Below are 25,367 nucleotides of genomic sequence, written 5' to 3' on the forward strand. Positions count from 1 at the left end.
AATAAGATGTTAATCAAGAGACTGAATGGTAGAGTTGAGAAAGGTGATGAAATTGAGAATTGGCCTTAGAAGTTTTACTCTGCAAGATTGATTTCATTTCAGTGAACCATTTTCATCAATACAATTTCAGCTATTCATAAGAATATTAATATATAGACACATTTCATTTTCAGATTCGAATCAGACAAACAGAATTGGAAATAGAAAATTATATGAAAAGAACAGAAAAGCTGGAAGAATATATTAATACCTGCAAGTAAGTCAACTTTAAGAAATACATATATGGGGAAAGAGTTATAGATCTTTTACAAGATTTAGTGCTGAGATTAGCTCAAAGAGTTGCATAACCTGGAAATTCTAAGACAGATTTATGTTATGTAAGTTATTGCATTCCCTTGATCTTAAATTATTGCATTCCCTTGATCTTAAATTATTGCATTCCCTTATTCTTTCAAAGACCTTTTTGGCTGAAAAAGAAAGGTATCCATTTCACTGAAATAAACAGAATAAATAGCAGTGTGGGAATTATTTGATAATTTGACTTAAAATGAACACACAATGTGAAAGCAAACAGGAAATGGAAATGACTTGGGTATTAGGTGGGTCAAGCAGCATCAGCTGGGAGAGAAACAGGATTGAAGTATCAGGTCACGGACCCTTCATTAGAATGGGAAAAGTGAGCAAACAAACATGTTTAAAGTTGCAGGGAGGGTGGAAATTGAGAGACCAGAAGAAATGACTGTGATAAGGTGCAGACGAAGTTGTCACAGTTGCAATTATATTCCTCTTTTAGTGTATTTGTGAGTCTGTTTTCAAGGAGGTGATTCTTCTCTATTTGCAGTTTCTATAGTAGAAGAGAATTACATGGTATATTTTTGCACTTTAAGTACTCCACCAGGGTCAGGTTTTATGCCAGCATCCAAATATAAATGCTTTCAAAACTAGGGTTTCTCTGACTGAGCAGAAACAACGAGAAGAAGACTTGACTAATGAAATAAAGAATGCTAAGCAACGTATCAGTGAAGTCAGTGAAAAACTAAATGAGGTGGCTGGTGAGCTGCAGAATGCAGGAATTGATCACCGTGAAGGGCATCGCCAGCAGAGGAAAGCTGAGATACTTGAGAGTTTAAAGCGTTTGTACCCAGATTCTGTGGTAAGTACCAGTTTATACAAACAGAATAATTGCATTTTTACAGCTAAGAGTGTAGATGGAATATTATATCACATAGATAATTTCAAATATGATTATAAGTGAGCTTTTTCCCCTGTTCTATTAAAACAGAATTAGTAAAATTGGTTCTGTATCTGGATCAACCAGTGGAAAAAAAGTTGTATTCTTAACTTGAAACTTGGAGTGGCCAATACAAAAATTCAAGTTCAGACTGTTGTGCCTTAAAAAGCACACAAAATCATTGCAAACAAATGATTTCCTCTAAAATATTGCAAAATGATTTAAATTATATATTCATTACGTTAGGCCTGAAATTTGGTGGGACCATTTCATTGATAAGAATGGGGTTTTGAAACTCTTATCTGTGAATATATAATGTCATTTACTCCATCACAAATTTTGCTTTCAGTCATTTGCACAGTCATAGGAACCTTTCTGTCCTATGGCCTTTTGGTACCAGATCTGATTTGGCCTTGCAATATGGAACAGCCCAAAGTATTCTGCCGAAGGGGCCTGAATCTGTTCTGAGCTGAAAACTAAAATTAATTTTCTGAGGCTGCATGTCAGATATTTTGGCTCCAGATTTAGGAAGATCAGTTACCTCGGCATTTATTTTTAGGATTTTTAGATGTATGGATTCCCACTGAAAGGTCTTTTAACTGATTCCACTTTGCTCTCCTGCTCAGAGGCAATCAGAAGCACAGGCCATCGCTCTCACACAGGAAAATGGTCCTTTTAAAAAAAAACCAGTAGTGTGACAGTCTAGTTCTACTGAATTTTCATCCTCTTGATTAGAGATCAACGATGATTAGGTCTTGGAATTTCAGACTTACTGAGTAAATTACATTTTGGAATAAATTTTATCTCTGGTATCTAACTGAAATGTAAAGAAAATAAAAGGTATATGCCACTTTCACTGGATCTGCTTTTGAGAAGTGGCATTCATTGTTTCAGTTTTGTGTTTTCAACAGATTTAGAAAGACTTCTGCAAGTAACCAGTAAGAGTAAATTTTACAAAACTGTTAAATGGCATGGAGCTTTGTGTGACAACGATTAACGCCAGTAATTTAGTCTGTGAAAGTCCCGACAGATGTAACTTGGTGTCTGTAACTAAAGTTCTAATGTACCCCCTAAAGTATTGAGTGTCCTCATCAGGCATACAGATTTGTAACCCCTATCCTGATATCTGCCTTATTCTATTGGATTTTAATTGACCTGAAAAGACTGAAAATGCAGGATAAATTAAAGAAATATTTCCCAACAAATGGTAAAATCTTAATTTTTAAAAAAGTAGATACCTAATGATTTTGATGACTCAAACTAACTTGGATAAATCACAGCCAGTGCAGTTCATGTCCTATATGGTGAGTGGGTGGTGGAAGAGTATCTGCAGTGGGAGGTTGCTTGGCAGATCTGTGGTTGGAGATAGTACTTGAGGTGCAAGTGGTGGATTTGTGCTTCAGAGGGGAGAGCACAAGGTTTTGACACAGATTGTAATGGTGGTGGATGCAAACAGAGCTGACTAAGTATGTAAAAGGACTAATGCCCTCCAGTTAAGATCTGACTGAATAGGTGGTCTTTACGTAATGCTGAAGTAGGCCTCACTGGTGTTATGATGCCCTGATTTTACAGGAGTCATCCATGCCATTTGTGGCATGCATTACATATCATTAGAAATCAACTTATATAGGACCGAGAAGGAAAATCAGTGATTTATTTTCTGAGTGATTTTTCATTGAAATTAAATTGCATAATGAATAGACAGTTGCTTTTCCTCATTTTTGAGAGAAAATCTGAAGCAGTGGAATTATTTAAGCATGATAAGTGGCATCTTAATTTTCATAGGCCAAATCAGAGGTTTGTAGACTACAGATAGACTGAAAAATCTAGACCAGAGCTATTTGGGTGTCATCCAAAATATTTGAGAGAGATGTCAACAAACCAATGGCCCTTAGCCATTAAACCAACCAAAGCCTCTCTGACTAAGTTATTTAAGTATGTTAATATTGTACCTTTAGAACCTCAAAATATATCAGATTATGCTTGTGATTTCATATTTTTTGGCTGGGGGAGAGTAACAATTTATTTTGATTCTTTGTTCCATAGTATGGAAGGCTCTTGGATCTCTGCCATCCTATCCACAAGAAGTACCAGCTGGCTGTCACAAAAGTGTTTGGAAGATACATTAATGCCATTGTGGTTGCTACTGAGAAAACAGCCAGGGATTGTATTCGGTATTTGAAAGAGGAACGAGCTGAGCCAGAGACTTTCTTGGCTCTAGATTACCTTGAAGTAAGTTTAAAAACATAACTAATATAATGATTCCTGATTTTGCTACTACCCTGTTTTTATTTCAGTAAGTACTACAGCAGTATTGAGATCAAAATAACTGCTGTCATTTTCTAATTCAAAGCTTGGTAGCTACTTTAATAAAAGCAGAAAAAGCAAAATGCAGAACAGGAACATATGCCCAGAATTTTGCAACTCCAACATTCTTTTGTTATCTAAATCTCCCATTTACATATTAAACAGATCTCATTTCTAGCTTTTCACCGTGGTCATCCTGGTCTTATCTTGTCAGAGACATCATTCCCCCCCTCCTCTTCCTTTCAGCTTACTCATCTTCTTTTCTCTCCTTCCCAGTTCTGATGAAGGGTCTTCTACCTGAAACTCAAAGCCTATTCCTCTTCTCACAGATGTGGCCCGACCTGCTGAGCATTTTCTGTTTTTACAGATTTCCAAAATCTGCCTTTTTTTGGATTTTCATTGGTAACTACATTGATTCAAGTAGTCATCACATCAGCTGTAAACAAGTGAGAACATGATTATTCAGTGCAGATTAAAATACAGATGTGATACCATTATGACTCCAGTTACTATCTTGGTTCAGTCAGGCACTAAGTCCATTCATTATACAGCATAATAAACAATTAGTGTTCCTTATGAGTATCTCTAGATACAGCTCTGGAATTAACAAAATATTGGACAGCTTGATAAGCATATAATTTGATCTTTCTGCACTTTGCGGCCTACCCTTTGCCCTTACTAATATTTGCTGTCAATTTTCTTTCCACGTTCCCACCTCATATCAGCTCTTCCTGCAGCATATAGTCCATGGACAGTCAAGTGGATCATTTGCCCCCACTTCCACTAGGTAGAAGATACAGGAGCCTCAGGGCATGTACCACCAGACTTAAGGACAGCTTCTACCCCACTGTGATAAGACTATTGAACGGTTCCCTTAAACAATGAGATGGACTCTGACCTCACGATCTACCTTGTTGTGACCTTGCACCTTACTGCACTGCACTTTCTCTGTAGCTGTGACACTTTGTACTGTTATTGCTTTTACCTGTACTAGATCAATGCACTCTGTACTAACCCAATGTAACTGCACTGTGTAATGAATTGACCTGTACGATCAGTATGCTAGACAAATTTTTCACTGTACCTCGGTACAAGTGACAATAATAAACCAATACCAAACAATAGACTGCAGATCACTTCTTCGATGCTGAGGTCTGATTTAAAATGAACTGGCTCTCTCACTGGTGATATCAGGCAGGCCTTGCATTCGCTTTGCCCAGTGGCTGTTCAACAGATACTAAGGGTGGAAATCACCCCCTTTACAACTTGCTTTACAACTTATGCTAGATTGTTACAACATTGATGTAGGTAGTTGCAATGTGGAATAAATTTTCTTGTAGAGGAAAGGTAGACGAATAGAAGCAGTCAACTGAACTTCTTAAAAACAATCATTGCAGGTAAAACCAATCAATGAACAATTGCGTGAAATTAAAGGAGCCAAAATGATGATTGATGTGGTTCAGTGTGTATCACCACAGCTGAAGAAAGTGGTACAGTTTGTTTGTGGCAATGGACTAGTATGTGAAAACCTGAAAGAAGCCAGACAGATTGCATTTGAAGGACCAGAAAGACTTAAGGTAAGAAAATTATGTTTATCAAATTTTATATGCTGTGGATTAGTTATACTCAAATCATAAGTATCATATCTTTGCATTGTGAAGTATATCATTCTTTTTTTTTCTCTGTTGTAAACATTGGTAGTTTATACACTTGATCAAAATGTGTTTGATGTTTGCATACTTATGTTAAAGATCACGTTAGAAATATATTGTTTAGATTTGTGTGGAGTGATGTGGTTACTTACAGTGGAGAAATTCTACCGAGGTAGAGAGTGGAACTGGCAACATAAACACAGTATGTTAAGTAGTTAGTCTGACAAGATTTTCATACGTGTGAGTTTAGCTGTTATTTCAAAGTAAGTCTATATTCACTCTTTCTATAACATAAGACAGTGGCATTGGATGGAACACTCTTCCTAAAGTCTGGTGTTATCTCCGGGGGCTCCAGTGATCTGAAGTTTAAAGCTAGGTGCTGGGATGAGAAAGGGATCAGTCAGCTGAAAGAAATCAAGGATAAGCTGAAAAATGAGCTCCGGGTGAGTTATATAGTTATTAAAGCTGCTTTTAAATTTTTGTATGAGCGATTCACTTTAACCTCTTTCACTATGATCATTAATGACAAAGACAGTGGTTCAGAAAGTTGATGTAATAGTTTTTGTAACTCTTAACTTGCAGGACTTAATAAAAGTAAACAGGAAAGAAGCTGAATTAAGGCAGTTGCAGGCTCAAATCAAGGGTATAGAGACCAGGATGAGATATTCCTTGAGTGATGTGGAACAAACCAAGAAAAAGCAATTGGCTTGTCATCACATGGTAAGAACAGATTAAAATTACACAATTATTGATGGGGAAAGCTTTCCTAAACAGGAAGATCCTAATGCACCAATCTCCTCCCTTCATGCCATTCAGTTATTTTTGAAATGATTCTAGAGTTTTTCTTGCTATAACATCTGGGTATATACCACACATTGATCCCTTTGTGCAAAGTAAAATTCATTCATGGACTAAAATTATCTTTTACTAATTGGAGCATGTGTACTCTAGTATTCTTGCAATTTAACTGAAAACAGTCTTCATAACTTATTTGTAGTTCTCAAGCAATCTCAAGATTTGTTTTCAATGTGTACAGCCAGAACTGGCACAAAATGCTTCAGTGCAAAATAGTTTTGCAGTATGGACTATAAACATGCTGTCAGGCCCTTATTTGTCCATGAAGATTGACTAAGGCTATTTTCAGGCATTTTGTGGATTTAAACTACTTAGCCATAAAAAACTCTGAAATACCATCTTACTGAATTTTCATGTCAAGATATCGACTATTTAGTGCAACATATACCTAAATATCCAAATATATGCAATTTTTTTAGGAAAGGTCAAAACTAGAAAGTACATTGGCCAATTTGAAGTCCCTGTTGGCTATGGTGAGATTAAGTATGGAGGACCGAGAGTTGAAAATGCAAGAGATTCAGTCTCAAATGAACGAAGTAAGTACACAGGTGCTACTAGATTATCTAGTTTATTTTATAATGTGTTTCATGTGCTAGGAGCCAATAGAGGAAACTTAAAGTGCGGAAAAAATTCCGAAGTGTAAACTAAAGCATGAACATATGTTAAGTATGAGGGATTGTGGGAAGACTAAGCAATGCTATAAGAAAACAAATAAGGGTATAAATGCATATGGTTAAATTGTCATTCAGTTTAATTTGCCAGTGTAAAAGAAGTATGATAAATATAAATTTTAAAGATAAAATAAATAAATCAACAACTTATCCCTTTATATGCTTCTGATAAACCACCTATATCATCTCTTCTGACCTCTGTAGATACTGTTTGACAAACTAAGTATTGTTTCTGTTTTGTTTAAATATCCAGCATCTTCATTTTTTTTTATTTTTGCCTTGGACAATCAAGCCATGTTTCCCATTACTAATTGATGTCTTTTGGGCTTCATAGTACAAATGTCTGCAAGGACATTAAAAAAAAAACAATTTGTGGTACCCTATTTTACTGAATATTCTACTGAGATTCTCAGTGTCTGCTCCTATATAAGGATCTGGCATATGGAAGAGATACTATCTAGTAATATTAGAACCATGGCTGACAAGAATTACAAGCATAAGAGAGACGTGGTGATAAACCAGCTGACCCCACCAGATTTTCAGTTCCATTGAAGATATTGATGTGAAGATTTGGAAAGGTACGGAATATGCAGCGTCTACTACAACTAGATTGTCTTTTGCACCAAAAAGGGATTTTTTTTCACTCTTGGTGCATGTCCTTAGGGTAACATTGACTAGAAAAACATTTTCAGACAGATAAATAACTATTCTATATTACACAGGTGGAAGATAGAATATTTGAAAATTTCTGCATCAAGATAGGTGTAGCAAATATCCGTGAATATGAGGATGAACATGTGAAGCAGTTAGAAGAAATAGCTAAGAAAAGGTCTGAGTAATTTGCTTCTATAAAATCTGTATCTGTAGAGGTGAACTTTGCATCTCCAAAGTCTCCTCAACAATGTGCATTTATTGTTAGTTTATGAGAAAATTCTGTAGTGTACACTATCTGTAAATTAGTTTTAAAATTCTGTCTGCTAAATTGCACTTAATAAATATATTGGGTGTTTCTACCAAAAAATAAATCAGATTTAGAACACAAAAGAATTAATAATGTTTCTACCTTAATGGCATAGCAAATTGAACAAATTATCATATGCGCCTGTAAGATGTGATCTGGTGTAACAGACTGCCCATCAGAAAACCTGCAAGATTTCAGTCCAATAAATTTAATGGAGTTAAAACTGAGCATCTTCTAGACTGGTTTAATAACTTGCCCCACCAGATTACCATCGAGGCAGTGAGAGCAACCATTTGATCTATCATATAGTTTCCATATTTACCTACATTTTACAATACTGACGATCAGTCTCTATTTTCTTCTGGAAACCAATAATATTACATGAAGCAGATTAATGTTTTAGTTTATAAACTATATTGAAAATATCACCAACTGCGTTGCAGGTCAGAGTTTGAGAACCAAAAAACACGGTTGGCAATCCAGCTAGAATACTCGTATGATCAGATTCAAGAGGATGTCAAAAAAATTCATAAGTGGAAGGAAGCTATTGAAAAAGGTGAAGAAGAAATTGTGAAGTTGAAGAAGGTACTGAGCAGTTAAATTTATTTGGAAACTAGTGTGAAATTACATGAGCTTTCAATGGCCATTTGATGATTACCCGAGATTTAAAAATACTGTTTTGAAGAAGCATTGCATTTTCTATCAGAAAGAAATTCATTGTAATCCCACAATATTTTATGTAGACCAGCTGAAATTTTAATTGTTTTTCTATTAACTGAGACACAATTTCACTTCATCCTCAGTTGTTTACACAAAGCATTGGGACACATTTTTATTTTGCTATGTGGTCAATTATAGGCTAGAAATTTAGTTTCTATTTTTACTTTCATTAAATCAGCAATGTGTAGTATGTTAGCACTGTTTGGAAAAAGTGCCAATATGATTCCTTTGTGTGACCATGCTCTGTAGTTTTGGTGCTATTCTCTTGATTTATTGCAAGATAACCTTGCAGCTACAACTTCAGGAGCCAGTCTTTTAGGAGGGATACCCACAATATTCATTTGAAGAGGTGTTTTTCAAAAGTAGCAGCTGCAGTGATGGGAGATACCAGGGAGTGCTTCCAGGGCCTCCGAGAGAGAGTGCTGCTGGAGAGTATTACCTGTAGGGGAGCTCTCCAAGGCTATAACCAGGTCCTCTTGGTAGAGTTTTGCCAGGGAGGTCTCTGGAATGAGTAATTCTACATGAGTTCAGTTTATGAACTTCTTCACTTTGGGAAGCCTGCTACAATAGCAAATTCCCATGCCTGTTCTGTCAACCCCTTTGGACTGAAGGAGAAGTTGATGAAGAGAATAGAGCTTGGGTGACCTCACTAATGCAACAAGCTGTGAGATGAGGCAGAAATTGGCAGAAGAGCCTGGAATTATCCTGAAGCTTAAAAGCTGAGAATGAAAGTGACCATGATTGTGACCACTTCAACTGTATGAGCTTGTATTTGGAATAATAAGTCATAGATCCAAGTGAAAGCTGTTTTATCAAACCATAATCTGCGTGGGGATTAGAGAAGAGGGGGGTTCTTGTAAATTGAGTGGACAAGGTCTGAGATGATGAACCCTTCTGTACTTTCTCTCACATGGTCTCTGTGGCTGCCTCTGATGACTCCGACACAGTAGCTGAAGACTATAAGACGTAGAAGCAGAATTAAGCCATTCAGCTCATTGAGACTGCTCTGCCATTCGATCATGGCTGATTTATTTTTCCCTCTCAATTCCATTCTTCTGCCTTCTCCCCTAACCTTTGTTGCCCTTACTAATCAAGAACCTAACAAGCTCCGTTTTAAATATATCCAATGACTTGGTCTCCACAGGGTTCTGTGGCATTGAATTCCACTGATTCACCACCCTCTGGCTAAAGAAATTCCTCCTCATCTCTGTTCTAAAGGGACATCCTTCTATTCTGCCCTCTGGTCCTAGACTCTCCCACTACTGGAAACATCCTCTCCACATCCACTATATCCAGATCTTTCAATATTCGATAGGTTTCAATGAGATCCTCTTCCTCCCCTTCCCCACCCCCCCCCATCCTTCTAAACTCCAGTGAGTACAGGCCCAGAGCCATCAAATGCTCTTGTACATTAATCCTTTCATTCCTGGGATCTTGTTTGTAAACCTCTGGACTCTCCCCAATGCCAGCACATCCTTCCTTAGATATGGGGCCCAAAACTGCTCTCAATACTCCAAATGTGGTCTTACCAATGCCTTATAAAGCCTCAGCATTACATCCTTGCTTTTATATTCTAGTGCTGTCGAAACAGATGCTAACGTTGCATTTGTCTTCCTTACCACCGACTTAACCTGCAAGTTAACCTTTAGGGAATCCTGCATTAGGACTCTCAAGTCCCTTTGCACCTCCAATTTCTGAATTCGCTCTCCGTTTAGAAAACAGTCTGCCAAAGTTTATGACCAGACATTTCCCTACGCTGTATTCCATCTGCCACTTCTTTGCCCATTCTCCCAACCTGTCCAAGTCCTTCTGTAGACTCCACGCTTCCTCAACACTACCTGCCCCTCCACCTATCTTTGTATCATCCGCAAACTTGGGCACAAAGTCACTAATTCCGTCATCCAGACCATTAACATGTAATGTGAAAAGTAGCAGACCTAACACCAACCCCTGCGGAACAGCACGAGTCACCAGCAGCCAACCAGAAAAGGCCCCCTTTGTTCCCACTCTTTGCCTTCTGCCAGTCAGCCAATCTTTTATCCATGCTAGTGCAATACCATGGGCTCCTATCTTGTTTAGCAACATCATGTGTGGCATCTTGTCAAAGACCTTCTGAAAATCCAAGTAAACAACATCCATTGAGACTCCTTTGTCTATCGTACCTATTACTTCCTCAAAGAATTCCGACAGATTTGTCAGGCAAGATCTCCCCTTGAGGAAGCCATGCTGACTTTGGCCCATTTTGTCATGTGCTCCCAAGTACCCTGAAACCTCATCCTTAATAATAGAATCTAAAATCTTACAAACCACTGAGATCAGGCTAACTGGCCTATAATTTCCCGTCTTTTGCTTCCCTCCCTTCTTAAAGAGTGGAGTGACATTTGTGAGTTGAGTAATTCTTGAAAGATCACTACTAATGCCTCCGCAGTCTCTCCAGCCACCTCTTTAAGAACCCTGGGGTGTAGTCCATCTGGTCCAGTTGACTTAGCCACCTTCAGACCTTTCAGCTTCCTGGGCACCTTCTCCTAAGTAATAGCGATTACACTCACTTCTGCCCCCGACTGTCTCGAATTTCTGGTATGTTGCTGGTGTCTTCCACGGTAAAGACTGACGTAAAATACTTACTCAGTTCATCCACCATTTCTTTGTTCCCCATTACTACTTCTCCAGTGTCATTTTCCAGTGGTCCAATATCCACTCTTCTCTTTTACTTCTCCTGTATCTGAAAATATATATGAATGGGGTCACGCTACATGTGGCAATGATCCCTGTGATGGGCATCCAGCCTCTCAGGATGTTTGCACTGAAGTCCTGGAATCATTGCTGAGTCCAGCAGTGGAGCAAGTGGTCAGATGTGCTGGCACTTCCAGCTTGCAGCAATGCTGCTGAGTGGACTGCTGCTAGCCAATGGTTCTTTCTGGAACTGCGGCTGAAAACCACACACCAGCCTGCTGATAACTATACTAACTCAAGCACATATGTACTTTTTAAAGAAGGCATTAAAACTAACCAAAGCCATTACAGTATAGAGCGATTTAATAATATTGTAAAAATATAATGTTCAATTAATTTTGTTTAAATGTGTTTTTTACATCTATTATGAAAAATATATAATCGATAAAGTAAGTTTTAAAAATAAAGTTCATGAAATATGGTAGTCAGATAATTCAATGAGGTGTTTCAGGAAAAAACATTAAAAAAAAATTAATTTAGAGCAGGAATGTCTGAGGGCCATCTCCAGATTGAAGCAGAAGTCGTCACCAACACTTCATTGTGTGGGGTGCACTAATGCATGGCAGCTGTTGCCAGGCACAGTAACATTAAACAGTGTACAGTGTTAATATGATACCACTTGTGAAGAACTCAACAATGCATCTTGTGCATGTAAGATCATTGTTGCAGGAGGGTTGAGGCCTTCTTTCATGAAGTTAAAGGATTCCACCCTACCTGGACCAGTACTCGGGTGTCCAAGGTGTGCACCTACCACTAAGGAGGTGCCTTTTAACTTTCCGTCATTATAAATTGTGCCACCCCTCAACCTGCCCCCTTGCTACCAATCTCCTCAGCAACTCACCTGTCCCATTATCTTCCTGACTCCTTTGGCATCATTTTAACCATCCTCTATGTTCTCTGCTCAGCCATACCCTAGCCCGCTCACCTGCCCTGCTCTTCAATCCTTCAGAAGCAATTATTCAGCTTCCTGCACCAGCTGTCCACCACCTCCCTCAGGGATTTTCTTGCCAATTCTTTCCCTGTGTGAGTGCTACACCATTGGGAAATTGCAGAACAAGGCCCTAATATACAATATTCTACTGGATATCATCTTTGTCGCTGTGCAACATTGCATATCGAAGGCCTTTGACTATCAGTCTGGATATCCCTGATTTTGAGTCACATCCCTCATTCAGTACTGAGCATCTCAGTCATTTATTGCCCATCATGATTAGTAGTGTGCCCTTAATTGTTTTCATCAGCACTCAAACTCCCTAGTTAGATTGGAAAAGAAAAACAGAAAATACTGGAAATGATTGGAGTATTTAAGCCGTTCCTTTAACCCTTCATAACATAGTTTAGGATTGCTTTGCCTACTAGATCAGTCAAAATATAAAATTACTTTGTAAGTACACACAGATTGCCAAGACCCAGAAGTGCCTGTAGATCAGTCAGATTTAAAGAAAGGGAATAATATTAACATGGGCGAAGGGAAGGAAGGATATGAAGAGAGAGCAAATTGCAGAAAAGGGCAGGGAAAGGGTTGGAAATTAAGAAACCTACTGTGAAGGTGAGGGTTGAGATCAGGGGAAAGAGGTTAGAAAGCTCCCTCAGAATCATCAAATATGAAAGGTCAATTGATGCAATATTTCAGTAGAGGTAATTGGCTAGGCCAGGGCAGGATAGAGTGTGGGAAAGAAACCCACGAGTAGTTATAATGGGCTTATTCATTGGGCAAATGTAATGGATAGTTTTTAAATATTTTGCATTTAAATATTGTGATGCACTTACAGTTTTAATATATAATGTTCAGTGCCATACTGTATTTTCAAATTTACAAATAGTTGAAGATCTTATTATTCTTTCTGTACTCATCTGTCATCAAGAGAAGCACTCACTTAACGGTTCTGGAGGTTCCCAGCTTTACACCTTTACCTAGATCACCTTGGTTGAAATCAACAAATGTAGAGTTAAAACCTACATTTATTCATTCTGGATTTATGGCCTTTAATATGCACTTTGTTTCCAGATGAGACTTGCATTATTATCCTTATTCCTCCATTCATTAATGTGCAATGTGAATGGAAACTTCCCAGCGGATGCAAACTGGTGTTTTTCTATTGTAATTTACAGGAGGAGTTGCAGTTAATGGGTGTTGTAGATGAAATCATGGCAATGCAGCAAGATCTCACTAACAAGCTTTTAATTAAAAAGACACAAACCCAGGATATGCAAAGAGAACTTGATGAAGCCAGAAAGAAATTATCAAATGCTGACAGGTACATTTTATGCAAGTTATCACAGCAGCAATGAACATTTTGTTTTGAATACTGCTATATCAATGTAATTTACAGTTGGGACACAATTTCTCCTTTTTTGTTTGCAAATGCTTTCAATTTAATAAATGTAGCACATTGCATCTACTTATCAGAGTAGTCATGATAAGCTTGGTCAAATCATTTTTTAAAATCATTCAATACAAAAAAACCTGTTTTCAAGTGAAAAATTTTAACATAAAATAATGGAAGGAGACCTACAGAGGGAGTTTATCTGTCACATCAAACATGAGCAGCATTTTGAAAGAATTATCTCATTTTTCCCACTCACCTGCCCTTCCCCCATTGCCTTGCCAGTTTACCGTTTCAGGTATTTATGTAATTCCCTGTTGAAACATGGCATTGAAACTCCTTCCATCATTCTTGCAGGCAGCATATTAGATAAAAAGGACATTTATTTTTTTTTATCCTTGTATCGTCTCTCTTTTTGGCAATTACCTTAAATCTCTATTGTTTAATTAACGATCCTTGTGCCATTGAAAGTTTTTTTTTCCTCAAATAAAACTTATAATTTTCATGGAGATAACTTAAATCAATTACTATCACTTGTGAAAATGTACTAAGTAAGCTTAGAGGACTAAACACTGACAGGTCCCTTGGATCTGATGAACTGAAAACTCGGTCTTAAAAGACAGCTGCAAAATTAGGGGATACTTTGGTTGTAATCTTCCAAAGTTCCCTAGATTCTGGAAATCTCCCAGGGATTGGAAGACTGCAAATACAACAGCCTTAATTAAATAAGAAAGAAGACAAAGCAGGAAAGTGTGGGCTAGTTAGTCTAAGTAACATCTTTTTGTTAGGAAAAATACTAAATTTTGTTACCAAGGAAATAGTAGCTAGAGAATTTACAAGTCAATGCAATTCACCAGGGTGTGCAGGTTTTGTAAAGGGGAAATAATCTTTGACAAATTTATTAGAGTATAATATATAAATAGCAGAATGGATAAAGGGAAACTGTTAAATGTAGTGTTTTAGATATCCACAAGACATTTTCTGAGATGCCAAGTAAAAAGTTATTTTGTGTTATGAACTCATGGAGTTGTGTGTTGTATATTAGCGTGGATAGAGGATTGGTTACCAGCAGAAAACAGAGTCTGGATAAATTGATCATATCTAAGTTGGGAAGCTGTAGCTAGTAGGATGCCTCAAGGATCATTACTGGGGCCTTAAATGTTTACAATAGACATCAGTGTCTTGGAAAAAGTAGCCAAGTATATTGTAGCTTTATTTGATAATAATCTAACGATAAGTGGGAAAGCTTTTTGTGAGGAAGACAGAGTCTGCAAAGGGGATATAGGTAAGTGAGTGTGGGGGGATAAAATTGGCACATGGAATATAATGTGGGGAATGTGCATTTTGGTAGGAAGAACATAAAAGCAGAATATTTTTTAAATGACCTTTCAGAAGGCATTCAAAAAGGTGCCACACAGATTATTAAACAAAATTAGAAACCATGGTATTGCGTAATACGCCAGCATGGATTTGGGATTGGTTAATGGACAGAAAAGAAATTAGGAATAAATAGTTCATCTTAAGGGTGGAAGGTTATGACTAGTGCATTGCTGAGGCCCCACCATTTCATAATCTATTTCAATGATATGAATGAAGGGAAGTATATAATATATTCAAGTTTATTTATGTTACAAACTGGGTGGCAGTGTTGAATGTGAGGGAATATAGACGTGGCAGATGGATTGCAGTGTGGAAAAATGTGAGGCCATACGTTTTGGTAGAAAATTTATAAAACTGCTGAAAAGTTGAAAGATAGTAAAGTTCTTTTACATGAATCACTTAATATGTAAGCACAGCAAACCGTTAGGAAGGAAAATAGTATGTGGGCAAATGGTAGAGTATAATGACGACACAGTGGTTACTAGACTAGTAACCCAAAGGCCTGGATTAACAGTCCAGAGATCAAGGTAGCTGGAATTTAAATTCAGTTAAAAGAACTGGAATTAAAACTAAAGCAGCTAATGTTGATAATGTCCATCAAATTGGCATCTGGTTCAAGAGAGGAAATCTGTCATCCTTGTCCAGTCTGGCCTAGGTGTGATTTCAAATCCACAGCACTGTGAATAACTCCTAAAGTGTCCTCTGAAATGGCCTAACAAACCACACTTTTTAGGGGCAGTGAGGGATGGGCAATAAATCTGGGTTTATTAGTGATGTCAAAATCCCAAAAAATGAATAATTAAAAAATGGCCTCTAAGGATTGAGTACAAGAATTATATAGGCGAGACGATATCTGGAATATTACATACCAGTCTGGTGTCCCCACTTAAGGGAGTATATACGTGATGGGGGAAGTGCAACAAAGAGTTACCAGACTGATTCCTGGAATGCCTGGTTTGTGGTATGAGGAGAGACTGGGCTAAGTTAGAAGAGTGAGAGGTTATCTCATTGAAGTGTACACAGTTCTTACAGGGTTTGAGAGAGAAGATGGATGTGGAATTGTATTCAGGCTTAATTGCCAAAGCAAGACTGGAAACTAAAGAAGTAAACAGAAACATCACTTCATGCTTTTTATTTTTAGGGAGTTAACAAAGTTACAGAAGGAATACGTTTCTGTGGAAACTTCTATAGAACAAAAAAGGTTGCAGCGACACAATCTTCTGATAGCCTGCAAAGTCCAAGATATACAGATTGAATTACTTCAAGGCAAACTGGAAGACATTGGTGAGGTAGATATTGGAAATTTATTTTCTTGTCATCTTTCCAGAGTGCCTGTGAATAGGTATATACAAGTTGTTTCATCTAAAGAGGTAAATAATTAGAGAGGAGAACTGTGGCTTCCATCTAATTGTCATGGAGTACTTTTTAGGGGAAATAAAATCAGAACCATTTGTTAAATACTTGATTACACAGTTGGTAAGTATGGTGTGTAGTTCTGTTATAAATTGTAGAGTATAGGTCCATCCATCATTCTGAAGACCACACCTGCATTAGGGAGGGGTGTCCAAGGGCTAACATCTTCTAAGTCAGTGATGGCAGAGACCTATGACCTTCAGACACAGCCCTGATCACACACCAATTCCTATACTGATTTGCCTGCAAAGGTGAAGGTCCCTGTGATCCTGTACCTCTTAGCCTACAGCTGGTGGTGGTTGTTCTGTGTCATGTCCCACAGTTTTTAGCAAGCAGTTGCAGGAAGGACCTCACTAATGGTCTCTACTTAAGAAGAGAGGACATCATCTGCATGAGTACAGGCTAGCAGCCACAAGCACCCAGATTTTCCAAGATTGCTGACTTACTGGAAGTTCAGGGAGAACTGGACTGCCTTCCCATATGAATTTGGACCACCTTCAGGAATCACAAGGGCACCATGCTGGAAATTTGCAAGCCCTCTGTATCAAACCAGCACCCGGAAAAAGGGAAGGAACTTAATAGCAACAATGGAGAAAAGCACTGTCAGTGTTTGCCCCATAGCCCAAAGCTTCCTAATCAGTGCAGCTGGATCTTGTTAAATACATGGGTTTTAAATTTCATATGGCAAGTTAGTGTGACAAGGCAACAGTGTTCAAAATGACAATCTACATCAAGTGGAAGTCACACCTGTTGTCAGATGGGATTTGTGGATGATCAGATGAGTTGGATTATTATAAACCATCATCAGCACAAGGACCGAGGCCATGGTACTTAGTTGTTGTTAATCTCTTTTGCATCCACTTTCCATGGGCATTCTGATTCACTATGAGAAAATCTTCTGGAACCCAGTTTTAATTCACCAGTTTATTAACCAGGATGTTGATGTTGTTGAATCTGGGGGCACACTCTCTAGCCTATGATAAATCTCTCTCAACCATTCCCAAGGTTCCTGGGTGTCAATATCTTGGAGGATCTATTCTGGGCCCAGCACATTGATGCAGCCAAGAAGAAGGTGTGCTAGTGTCACTATTTTCTTGGAAGTTTGAGGAGATTCAGCATGTCATTGAAGACTCTGACAAACCTCTGTAGGCGTACAGTGGAAAGTATTCTGACAGCTGCATAATTGCCTGGTATGGGAAGTCCAATGCACAGGAACAAGGGAGGCTACAGAGAGTGGTGGAATCAGTTCCATCACGTGTACAGCTCTCCCTACCATCGAAGGCATCTACAACGGGTCATGTCTCAGGAAGGCAATGTCCATCATTAAGGACCCTCACCATCTGGCGTTGAACTCTTTTTGCTGCCTTCAGGCAGGAGATATAGGAGACTGAAGACTCTCACCTCAAGGTTGACCAACAACTTCTTCCCCACTGCCATCAGGTTCTTGAACCGACCTGAAAAACCCTAATTCTACCTTGAACTATATTTCCCTCAACTTGTATGAATGTCATTATGTTTATTTTTGTTTACTTTATCCTGTAAGTTATGTATAATTTATGTTAATTTACATCTATATGATTTATGTTTGTAATGTACTGTGCTGCTGCTACACAAAGCTAGTTTTCATGGCAGTTATACCCTGGGTATGTATGCCCAAGATAATCTTGAACTTGAAGTCCGGGATAAAAAACTGTGCTGTGCAAAGATTTCCACATTAGTGTGACTAAACTGTCAGCTCTCTCTTTTAGAGCTTGGGCCCACATTATTAGATATCACTGCACACAAGTTTCACAAGTACATGATATTGCTTGGGTCCTGAGCATTAAATGAGGAGTGACAGGAAAATCGAGGGTGTACATATGCTTGCAAAGATTTACTGGAGAAAATTGTCCTCCGACAGCACCTGTAAAACAGATACAGGGCCCCTGCACAATAATATTTTAGTCCATGATTTTAAGGAGCATTAGATTTCTGACATTTTCTGCCTTATTTCAGATTGTCGATCTACAGTATTTTGCTTTTCAACATCTCTTTTTAAAAGCACTTGAACCTTCATCTGATAAATAAAGAGAAAGTGTTTATAATGGAATAGTCCAATTAGAAGCCAAAACCACTAGTATTCTGTGGGGCCCCAAAGTCTCTCCTTCCTTTCAGAGGGCAAATATTTCCTACTCCCCTGTATTAAGAAGCTGGACACATCTGATTCCCAACCAGGCTCAATAACCACAATACCTTGCTGTGTCAGTTTTATCTTGAAAACCTTCAAGTTCCCATCTGTAACTAGAGTTAAATCCAGAAGAAATGTCATTGGCAGGGATGGTAATTAAAAGAATTTTACTGCTCATTGTCCCTGTACCAGCTCTTCTAAAGAACTCTTTAAAATTGAAGTTAGAACCAATGAGACTTGTTCCTACTCGCAGAGTATGTCATTGTTGTATAGTGGCATACCTGTACCCACAATTACTGGAGTTTGGTCATGCAATGACAGGCGTGAGCTCACTAGCACAGAATAATTGTGCCTAGAACTGGATATGGACCTTGACTCAGGAAGATTCAATTAGGCTTATATGGTTCCTATACCTCTGGTGTCTGGGCATCTCATCTCTTGTCCCACTCAGGCATTGGTGGGAAAACAGCTGTGATTCTGCAGCCACGGCCTCCACAACACTCCTCTTAGTCCCCACACAATCTGCCTTTTGATGACGAGATGCATCTTTTAAGAAGGTGGGACTATCTTGGGGATCCCTGGGAACTGTATTAAGGCTGGGGCAACTAGCATGACGGGCATCTCGTGTGGTGAGTGGCTAGACAGGACAGAAGCAGGACTCGTGAGTGTGGGGCCAGATGAAGCTGTGTGGTCTACGGGCCACATGTTGTACACCACAGTTCTGGATAGTAGTAACTGCTCAAAGATCTTGAATTATCTTTGGGTTAGTGACTAAAGGGATTTCAATTGATCAGGATCAAGATCTGCATAAAGGTCCTTAAAGTGCAACATGTAGCTCTAGAACCGCAGGTTGCTGACCTCTGTTCTAGGCCCTGGTGATTTAGCAAATTCAGTTTCCAATTTTGACATGGGAGTAGTTAATTTAAGATTTACCAACATGACCACCGGGCTACCTTATTCTGTACATGTTAATTATCTAATGACTATCCTCCTTGGAATAAGTAAATAGGAACTCTTCAAGGTTAATATGGAAAGGTTATTGATCTGAAACATTGTCTCTTCATTGATGCTTCCTGACCTTCTGAGTGCTTGCAGCATTTTGTATTTTTCTTTCAGAAATGAACTACTCTGATTCAATCCACTATTAGATCCTGCTTAAAAAGGCCTATCACGGGGGTTTGAAGTTCTTCACATCATGTCTGAATGTGCCTTGCTCTGCATATTTCAGTGTTGTGCTACAGGCAGGTGGAAAAGTTCACCAATCTATTACTGTAAATACGAGACCACTGATCTTTAACTGTCCTATCGATGAAAGTTTCTGATATTGATAACTCAGCAGTGTTTAGAAACACGAAAAACAACCTTTCTTTCATCAGTCGATCCCACCTGATGGCCCTTTTATCATGTCCTAATCTATGACTATGAGAGAAAAAGACAGAATTGATTCAGTTATGACCAAAGTCGTCATCGACCCCAAAGGACTGCGTAACAGTAGAAATAATGCATAATTGCTCTGGAAATGTTTGCTTAGTAATTAAATTGGATTTTTTTTACAGGTTGGAACAGAAGTTGAGAGCACACAAGCAACAGTAGATATCTTTGAATTGGAAGCTGGTTTTGAAATAGACTATAGCAGCTTACCAACAGATCTGAAAGTAAGGAAATTGTATATCCAGCTATTTAAGATCTTAGAATAAGAATCTTCTACAGTCATACACAATTTTCAATCGAAAATGAGAGAGAAATATTTTTCCATTGAGGCTGATTAGATAAGGGATGAGGATATGACAGCAGAAGCCTTGGTGGATGTTGTCATGGCTGAGTTGGACAATGACCTACCTTAAACACAAAATCTATCAGTTACTAATATGTTTCGTTCAAAAAAATAAATTTGCTTCTCAGCACTAAAAGTACACTTCTGTTGTTAAATATTTATCATGCTGATGTTTTTATGAGGAATTCTATGGATAACCTTTATGTTGTTAAGTACTATGATTAGCTCATTCAATTTATACTTTTTTAAAGTTTTCCCACAGTCCCAGTAAATAGATTTTGAACCAAAACTAGCCTAGTCTCACTTTTCTACTGGTTGTAAAAGTGCCCTTTCAATCCTTTTCTAAGACTTCCTGATTTTTCAACTGGCAGACTCAGGTAGCAAAAGGTTTTTGTCCTACGGGTTATTCTCCTAAAATAAATTTTAAGGTTGAAACACACTTGGAAGGAACATCACCCCAAATCTAGTGGTTCTATATTTGATTTAGGAGTACTTGATATTGGCATTGCCATTCTCTAACACCTACTTCCTTTCCTTCCCCTGACTGTCACAAACTGAGAGTGTGATACTAAGGAACATATTTCTTTGAAAAATTCTTCTGTACCATGTTTAGGTATTTTGAATATTGTGGAAACAAAAAGATTAAACATTGCAGGTGGTCAAAAGCACTGAAAATGAGATAAACTTACTTGCTGCTTCTGTTTACCATAGCAGAGAGGAATCCAGGCCAAGGAAAAGAAATACTTTTTGAAACTGTCATAGAAGATGATATCAGCAGAATAGGTGTACTGGGAGTGGAGAATCTGGAAGAAGCAAATAGATTCAATTTAGGAAATGGCATGGGAGCAATACAAACTAATATTTATTGGTTTACGAAAGATGTCACTGGAAACAACAAAGCTACAGCCATCAATAAAGATGTGCTTAGGATTAAACCAAGAGATGTTCATTATGATGCACAAAAAGATAGGCATAGCTGTGTGAGTTCAGCGATGTCATCCCTTTAAATGAATGATGAATGAAGTTCAATGAAAAATTACTTAGATTGACTCCCTTCATCTCGGTGAAAGTAAAGGATGATGCAAGGAGTTAGTGGAACACACCATTTGTGGAAGAACCTGTAGATAGGTCTGAGTGAGGATCAGAGGTGTTAATGTAAATACTCCATGAAGAAGATAAATGAAAATTTGTTCTTTGGCTTATGGGAATTACTTGGAAGAAAATCATCCAGGTCAGTGCTAGGACTTGGGTATAAGTGACCCCAATGCCTCAGAGAAGGAATTAATTGACTTGAGCTCGTACAAGGTATACTCCAACACTATGTATAATTGTGTCAGAAAGTGGTCCAGACTTGACCACTTTCTGAAACAATCTCACATAGAATGATATAGGTATAATAGCCACTTCAAGTTGTGTTGCATTTATGTGAATGTTGCATTTACTAATCACTATCCTTCCCTGACAACGGTGTCATAAACTCCTCTTCCTTGGTGATTCACACTTCATCTTTTTTTTCTTTGGACTTGATCCCCGACTGAACATAGCTGCCTGAACCCAGGTGTAATTGTCTGGCCTTTCAACAAAATCTATGGATTAACATAGTGATCAGAACATATCTCATAATCCAACTTCAGTATTTGCTATTTGTGGGTCCTTAAGGAGTCTCAGAAGTAGACAGTGAATTTGATGTCTGTTTAGCCCTTACAGTCAGTCACACAGAGAACTGCACTTGCTGAAAAATCAAACCAAATCTATCAGACCTCTCCATGATCTAGTACAGCTGGGGAAAAGACAGTGAATTCAGAGACTTGTGTCAGAAATCCACCAAAATTAGACCGGCTTTGACATGAGGATCTTTCCACTAGGTAGCCAAAAAAATTATCTATCACAGCATGATCAATACTGGTATTGCCAGGTGAAATACTACCTTTAGAACAGGATACTCCCATGCCCAAGAAACATTTGTTTCAGTATCCTGCTGATATGCTTCCACTCTGTGTAATCATTTTTGTTACAAAATACGACAGAAACTTGAATGAACCCTAAGAACACCATTCAAACTATCTCTAGAGCAGCAGAAACAGAAAATTCTTAACATCAGCACCTGCAGCGAAAGACAACTCAAATTCAGATATTGCAGTATTCCAATCAAGCTCCACAATTTTTTTGTCCATAATACAATTGTTTGAGAAATTTTGTTTAGAAATACCCTCTACTCCATGTGTTACGGTTGCCTCAGACATTCAGTGATTTTGTACAACAATATACTAGATGACAAAGTTAATGGCAAACCTTGCAGTCCAGTGTGACTCCCCTCTAGAGAAAGGGTTACCTTTGATGAAAAGTTCAATATAAATGGTACTGTTAAATAAAAGCCAAAAAAAAGTCCAACATTAGATTCATAATTGCACCACTATTATTTAATAGACCTATTAAGTAAAATACATTGGATTGTAAAACAGTTACCGGTATTACATATCTTGTGCATAAATCATTTTCAACCCTTGCATATATATGGCATGAACGTGGGTCATATTGTGTACTCGCAATGACAGAGCTGACAGTGATAATCTGTTGATTTTGCAGACTTGAGGTATTTAGATTTAATCTGCTTGTTGTTTCATTAATAACCATTTAAGTGCCTTTACTAATTTCTAATTATTCATCCTCTAATGAAGGTGAAGGCACCCAATTCTGTTTTGCAAGTATTGGTAAAGGTGTCCATAATATTAAAACCGATACTGATGATAAACAATTTGTGGAATTTTTCCAATATTTCTAATTGCTACTTAATCCTTATAATTGGATGTCAACTGCATTGTAAGTTTTATATTGTTAAGCATCATTAAGTAACTTGTCATGACTTTTTTCCAGGGCCTTGTATCCCTTAAAGAAATTGAGGTACAGGAGGATAGACTGAATAAGTTATTGGAAGAGAAGGAGAAGATTTTACACAGAACAACTGCACCAAATCTGAGAGCAGTTGAAAAGCTGCAACACGTGTGGGATAAGTTTCAAGAATCAGTCCATGGTAGGTTCATGTCCATGGTAGAGCAGTGAACCAATATTTTGATTTGCAAAAAAAGTGACTTTGTTGACCTTTTTCAACGGAAACATTGGTAACTTGGTGGACACACTTTATGACAGAGCTTCTGATGCGTAGGGATTGAATAAATAAAATTGGATTTTTCATAGACTCGCAACATGGAAGGAGGCTGTTCAGACTGCTGAGTCTGCACCGGCTCCACATTAACAGCAAGCCAGCTAGTTCCTGCAAATTCTTTCCCTTCAGATATTTACCCAGCTCCCATTTGAACACTACAGTTGAATCTGCCATTGTTATTACTTCTGACATTGCATTCCAGACTCCCTGTGTAAACAAACAAAAACTCCTGTTACTCTTGGTTATTTTGCCAGTCATCTTCATTGTTTGACCCTTAGCTTCTGACCCCTCTGCCAGTGGGAACAATTTCTATCTACTCTGTCCAAACCTTTCACAGCTTTAAATAGCTCCATCAGATCTGCTTCCATTCTTTTCTATTCAAAAGAGAACAACCCCCATCTGGAATCATTTTTGTAAATCTCTTCCACTGTCTCTAAAGTCTTTACATCTTTCCTAAAGTGTGGCAAATTAAATTGTGACCACTAAGGTTCTTTGTACACTGTGCTTCTGCTTATAAAGAGATAAGATATCAGGATCTTTTGTGCTTTTTTAACCAATTTCTTAAACTTTCTCAGCACTTACAACAAATTATGCATATATACTCCCAGATCCAAACACTGGCACTTGATAGACTATATCATTGTCTGAATGAGGAGCTACATGACATCTGCTGGACCGATCACCACCTAACCCACTCTGTTATTCCCATCAGCCTGGCTCCAAAACATCAGCATCAACATAAATGTTGCCACAAGAAGATAAATGCTGAAGTTCCCAAGGACCTCATAGCAGTACTTCTCAGACAGCACCTCATAGACCATTGTGGCTCCCAGCCAACAGGAGCTCATGGGATGCCTTGAAATCCACCATAATTGACAACAGTAAAGAGACTCTTGACTTCTCTACCAAGGACAACCAGGACTGGTAGATGAGAATGACCAGGAGATTCAGGAGTTAATCATAAGCTTTAGGTACTCCTGGATTAGAAATGCTGGCATTCATCAAGGGAAAAGAGGCACCCATAGAAAGAGGTCCAAGAAAAAAAACAATGGCCTAAACCACTGATGATGTGTGGAATAGCACAGAGGCCACAGCAACTCTCTTCTCAATTGCCTTCTAATGGCTGAAGAGCTGCTCCCTGAATCACATTGTGAGAACTGGTCCATCAAGAAGCATAGAAGTGTGCTTCACCATGTGATATGTCTGAGAAATGTAGGTAGCAGTGCCAACCAGTTCACGGTCTTTTTTAACTTCACTAAAGCGTTTCACTCCACTGATAAGGACTCTCCAGAAATTTGGGTATCAACAGAATCTCATTTCTATCTTGCATGTACTTTTAAGATAGTAGGCACGTCATGATGCTAGTCAAGAGGTCTGCAACAGAGCTAATCTTAGTAAAGACAAGGTTGCATTGGTGCCCTGACACTTTGTTCAATCTTTCTCACGGCTTTGATACACCTGGCCTTCAAAACAAAACTTCTCATAGTAGTGGAGCTAATCTTAAGAACTAATGGAGAACTGCAGCCTACAGTGACTACGCTCTAGAACCAAGGTCACTTGAACCCCAGCAGTCAAATTGCAGTATGCAAATGATGTTCATGTTTTCATACATATGGAGGAGGAGCTCCAAGCCACCATCATTTTGTTCACTGAAGCATATGAGCCTCAAACTCAGTGAGGTCCTCTGGCGATGTGTTCCCACAACGCCACCTTCCAACAATAGACGTCCACGGCAGAACTCTGGAAATCATGGACCACTTCTCATACCTTGGGAGCCACCACTTAGTGAAGGCAAACATCGATGATAATTCACTGATGAAAAACACGATGATGCTGGAGGAACTCAGCAGGCCGGGCAGCATCTGTGGAGAAAAGCAGACAGTCAATGTTTCGGGTCAGGCCTCTTCTTCAGGACTGAAGATAGGAAAAGGGGAAGCCCAATATGTAGGAGGGAAAAACAGAGCAGTGATAAGTGGACAAAAGAGGGGAGGCGGTGTGGACACAGGGAGGTGA

General features: G+C 38.4%; 1 protein-coding gene across 1 annotated transcript in view; it reads left to right on the forward strand.

Moving 5' to 3' along the window:
• Window positions 1-25,367, forward strand: part of LOC127578540 (structural maintenance of chromosomes protein 1B-like) — a 66,646-nt gene that overhangs the window by 25,144 nt on the left and 16,135 nt on the right. Inside the window, exons 8-20 of the mRNA XM_052030690.1 lie at window positions 174-256; window positions 946-1,153; window positions 3,278-3,463; window positions 4,936-5,115; window positions 5,487-5,633; window positions 5,773-5,910; window positions 6,465-6,581; window positions 7,439-7,545; window positions 8,121-8,262; window positions 13,243-13,388; window positions 15,979-16,126; window positions 19,974-20,072; window positions 23,066-23,222. Coding sequence (XP_051886650.1) covers window positions 174-256; window positions 946-1,153; window positions 3,278-3,463; window positions 4,936-5,115; window positions 5,487-5,633; window positions 5,773-5,910; window positions 6,465-6,581; window positions 7,439-7,545; window positions 8,121-8,262; window positions 13,243-13,388; window positions 15,979-16,126; window positions 19,974-20,072; window positions 23,066-23,222 — 1,858 coding nt within the window. The remainder of the gene's footprint in view (window positions 1-173; window positions 257-945; window positions 1,154-3,277; window positions 3,464-4,935; window positions 5,116-5,486; window positions 5,634-5,772; window positions 5,911-6,464; window positions 6,582-7,438; window positions 7,546-8,120; window positions 8,263-13,242; window positions 13,389-15,978; window positions 16,127-19,973; window positions 20,073-23,065; window positions 23,223-25,367) is intronic.

Source organism: Pristis pectinata, chromosome 15 (assembly GCF_009764475.1).
Source record: "Pristis pectinata isolate sPriPec2 chromosome 15, sPriPec2.1.pri, whole genome shotgun sequence".
In the NCBI taxonomy this organism is placed as follows: domain Eukaryota; kingdom Metazoa; phylum Chordata; class Chondrichthyes; order Rhinopristiformes; family Pristidae; genus Pristis; species Pristis pectinata.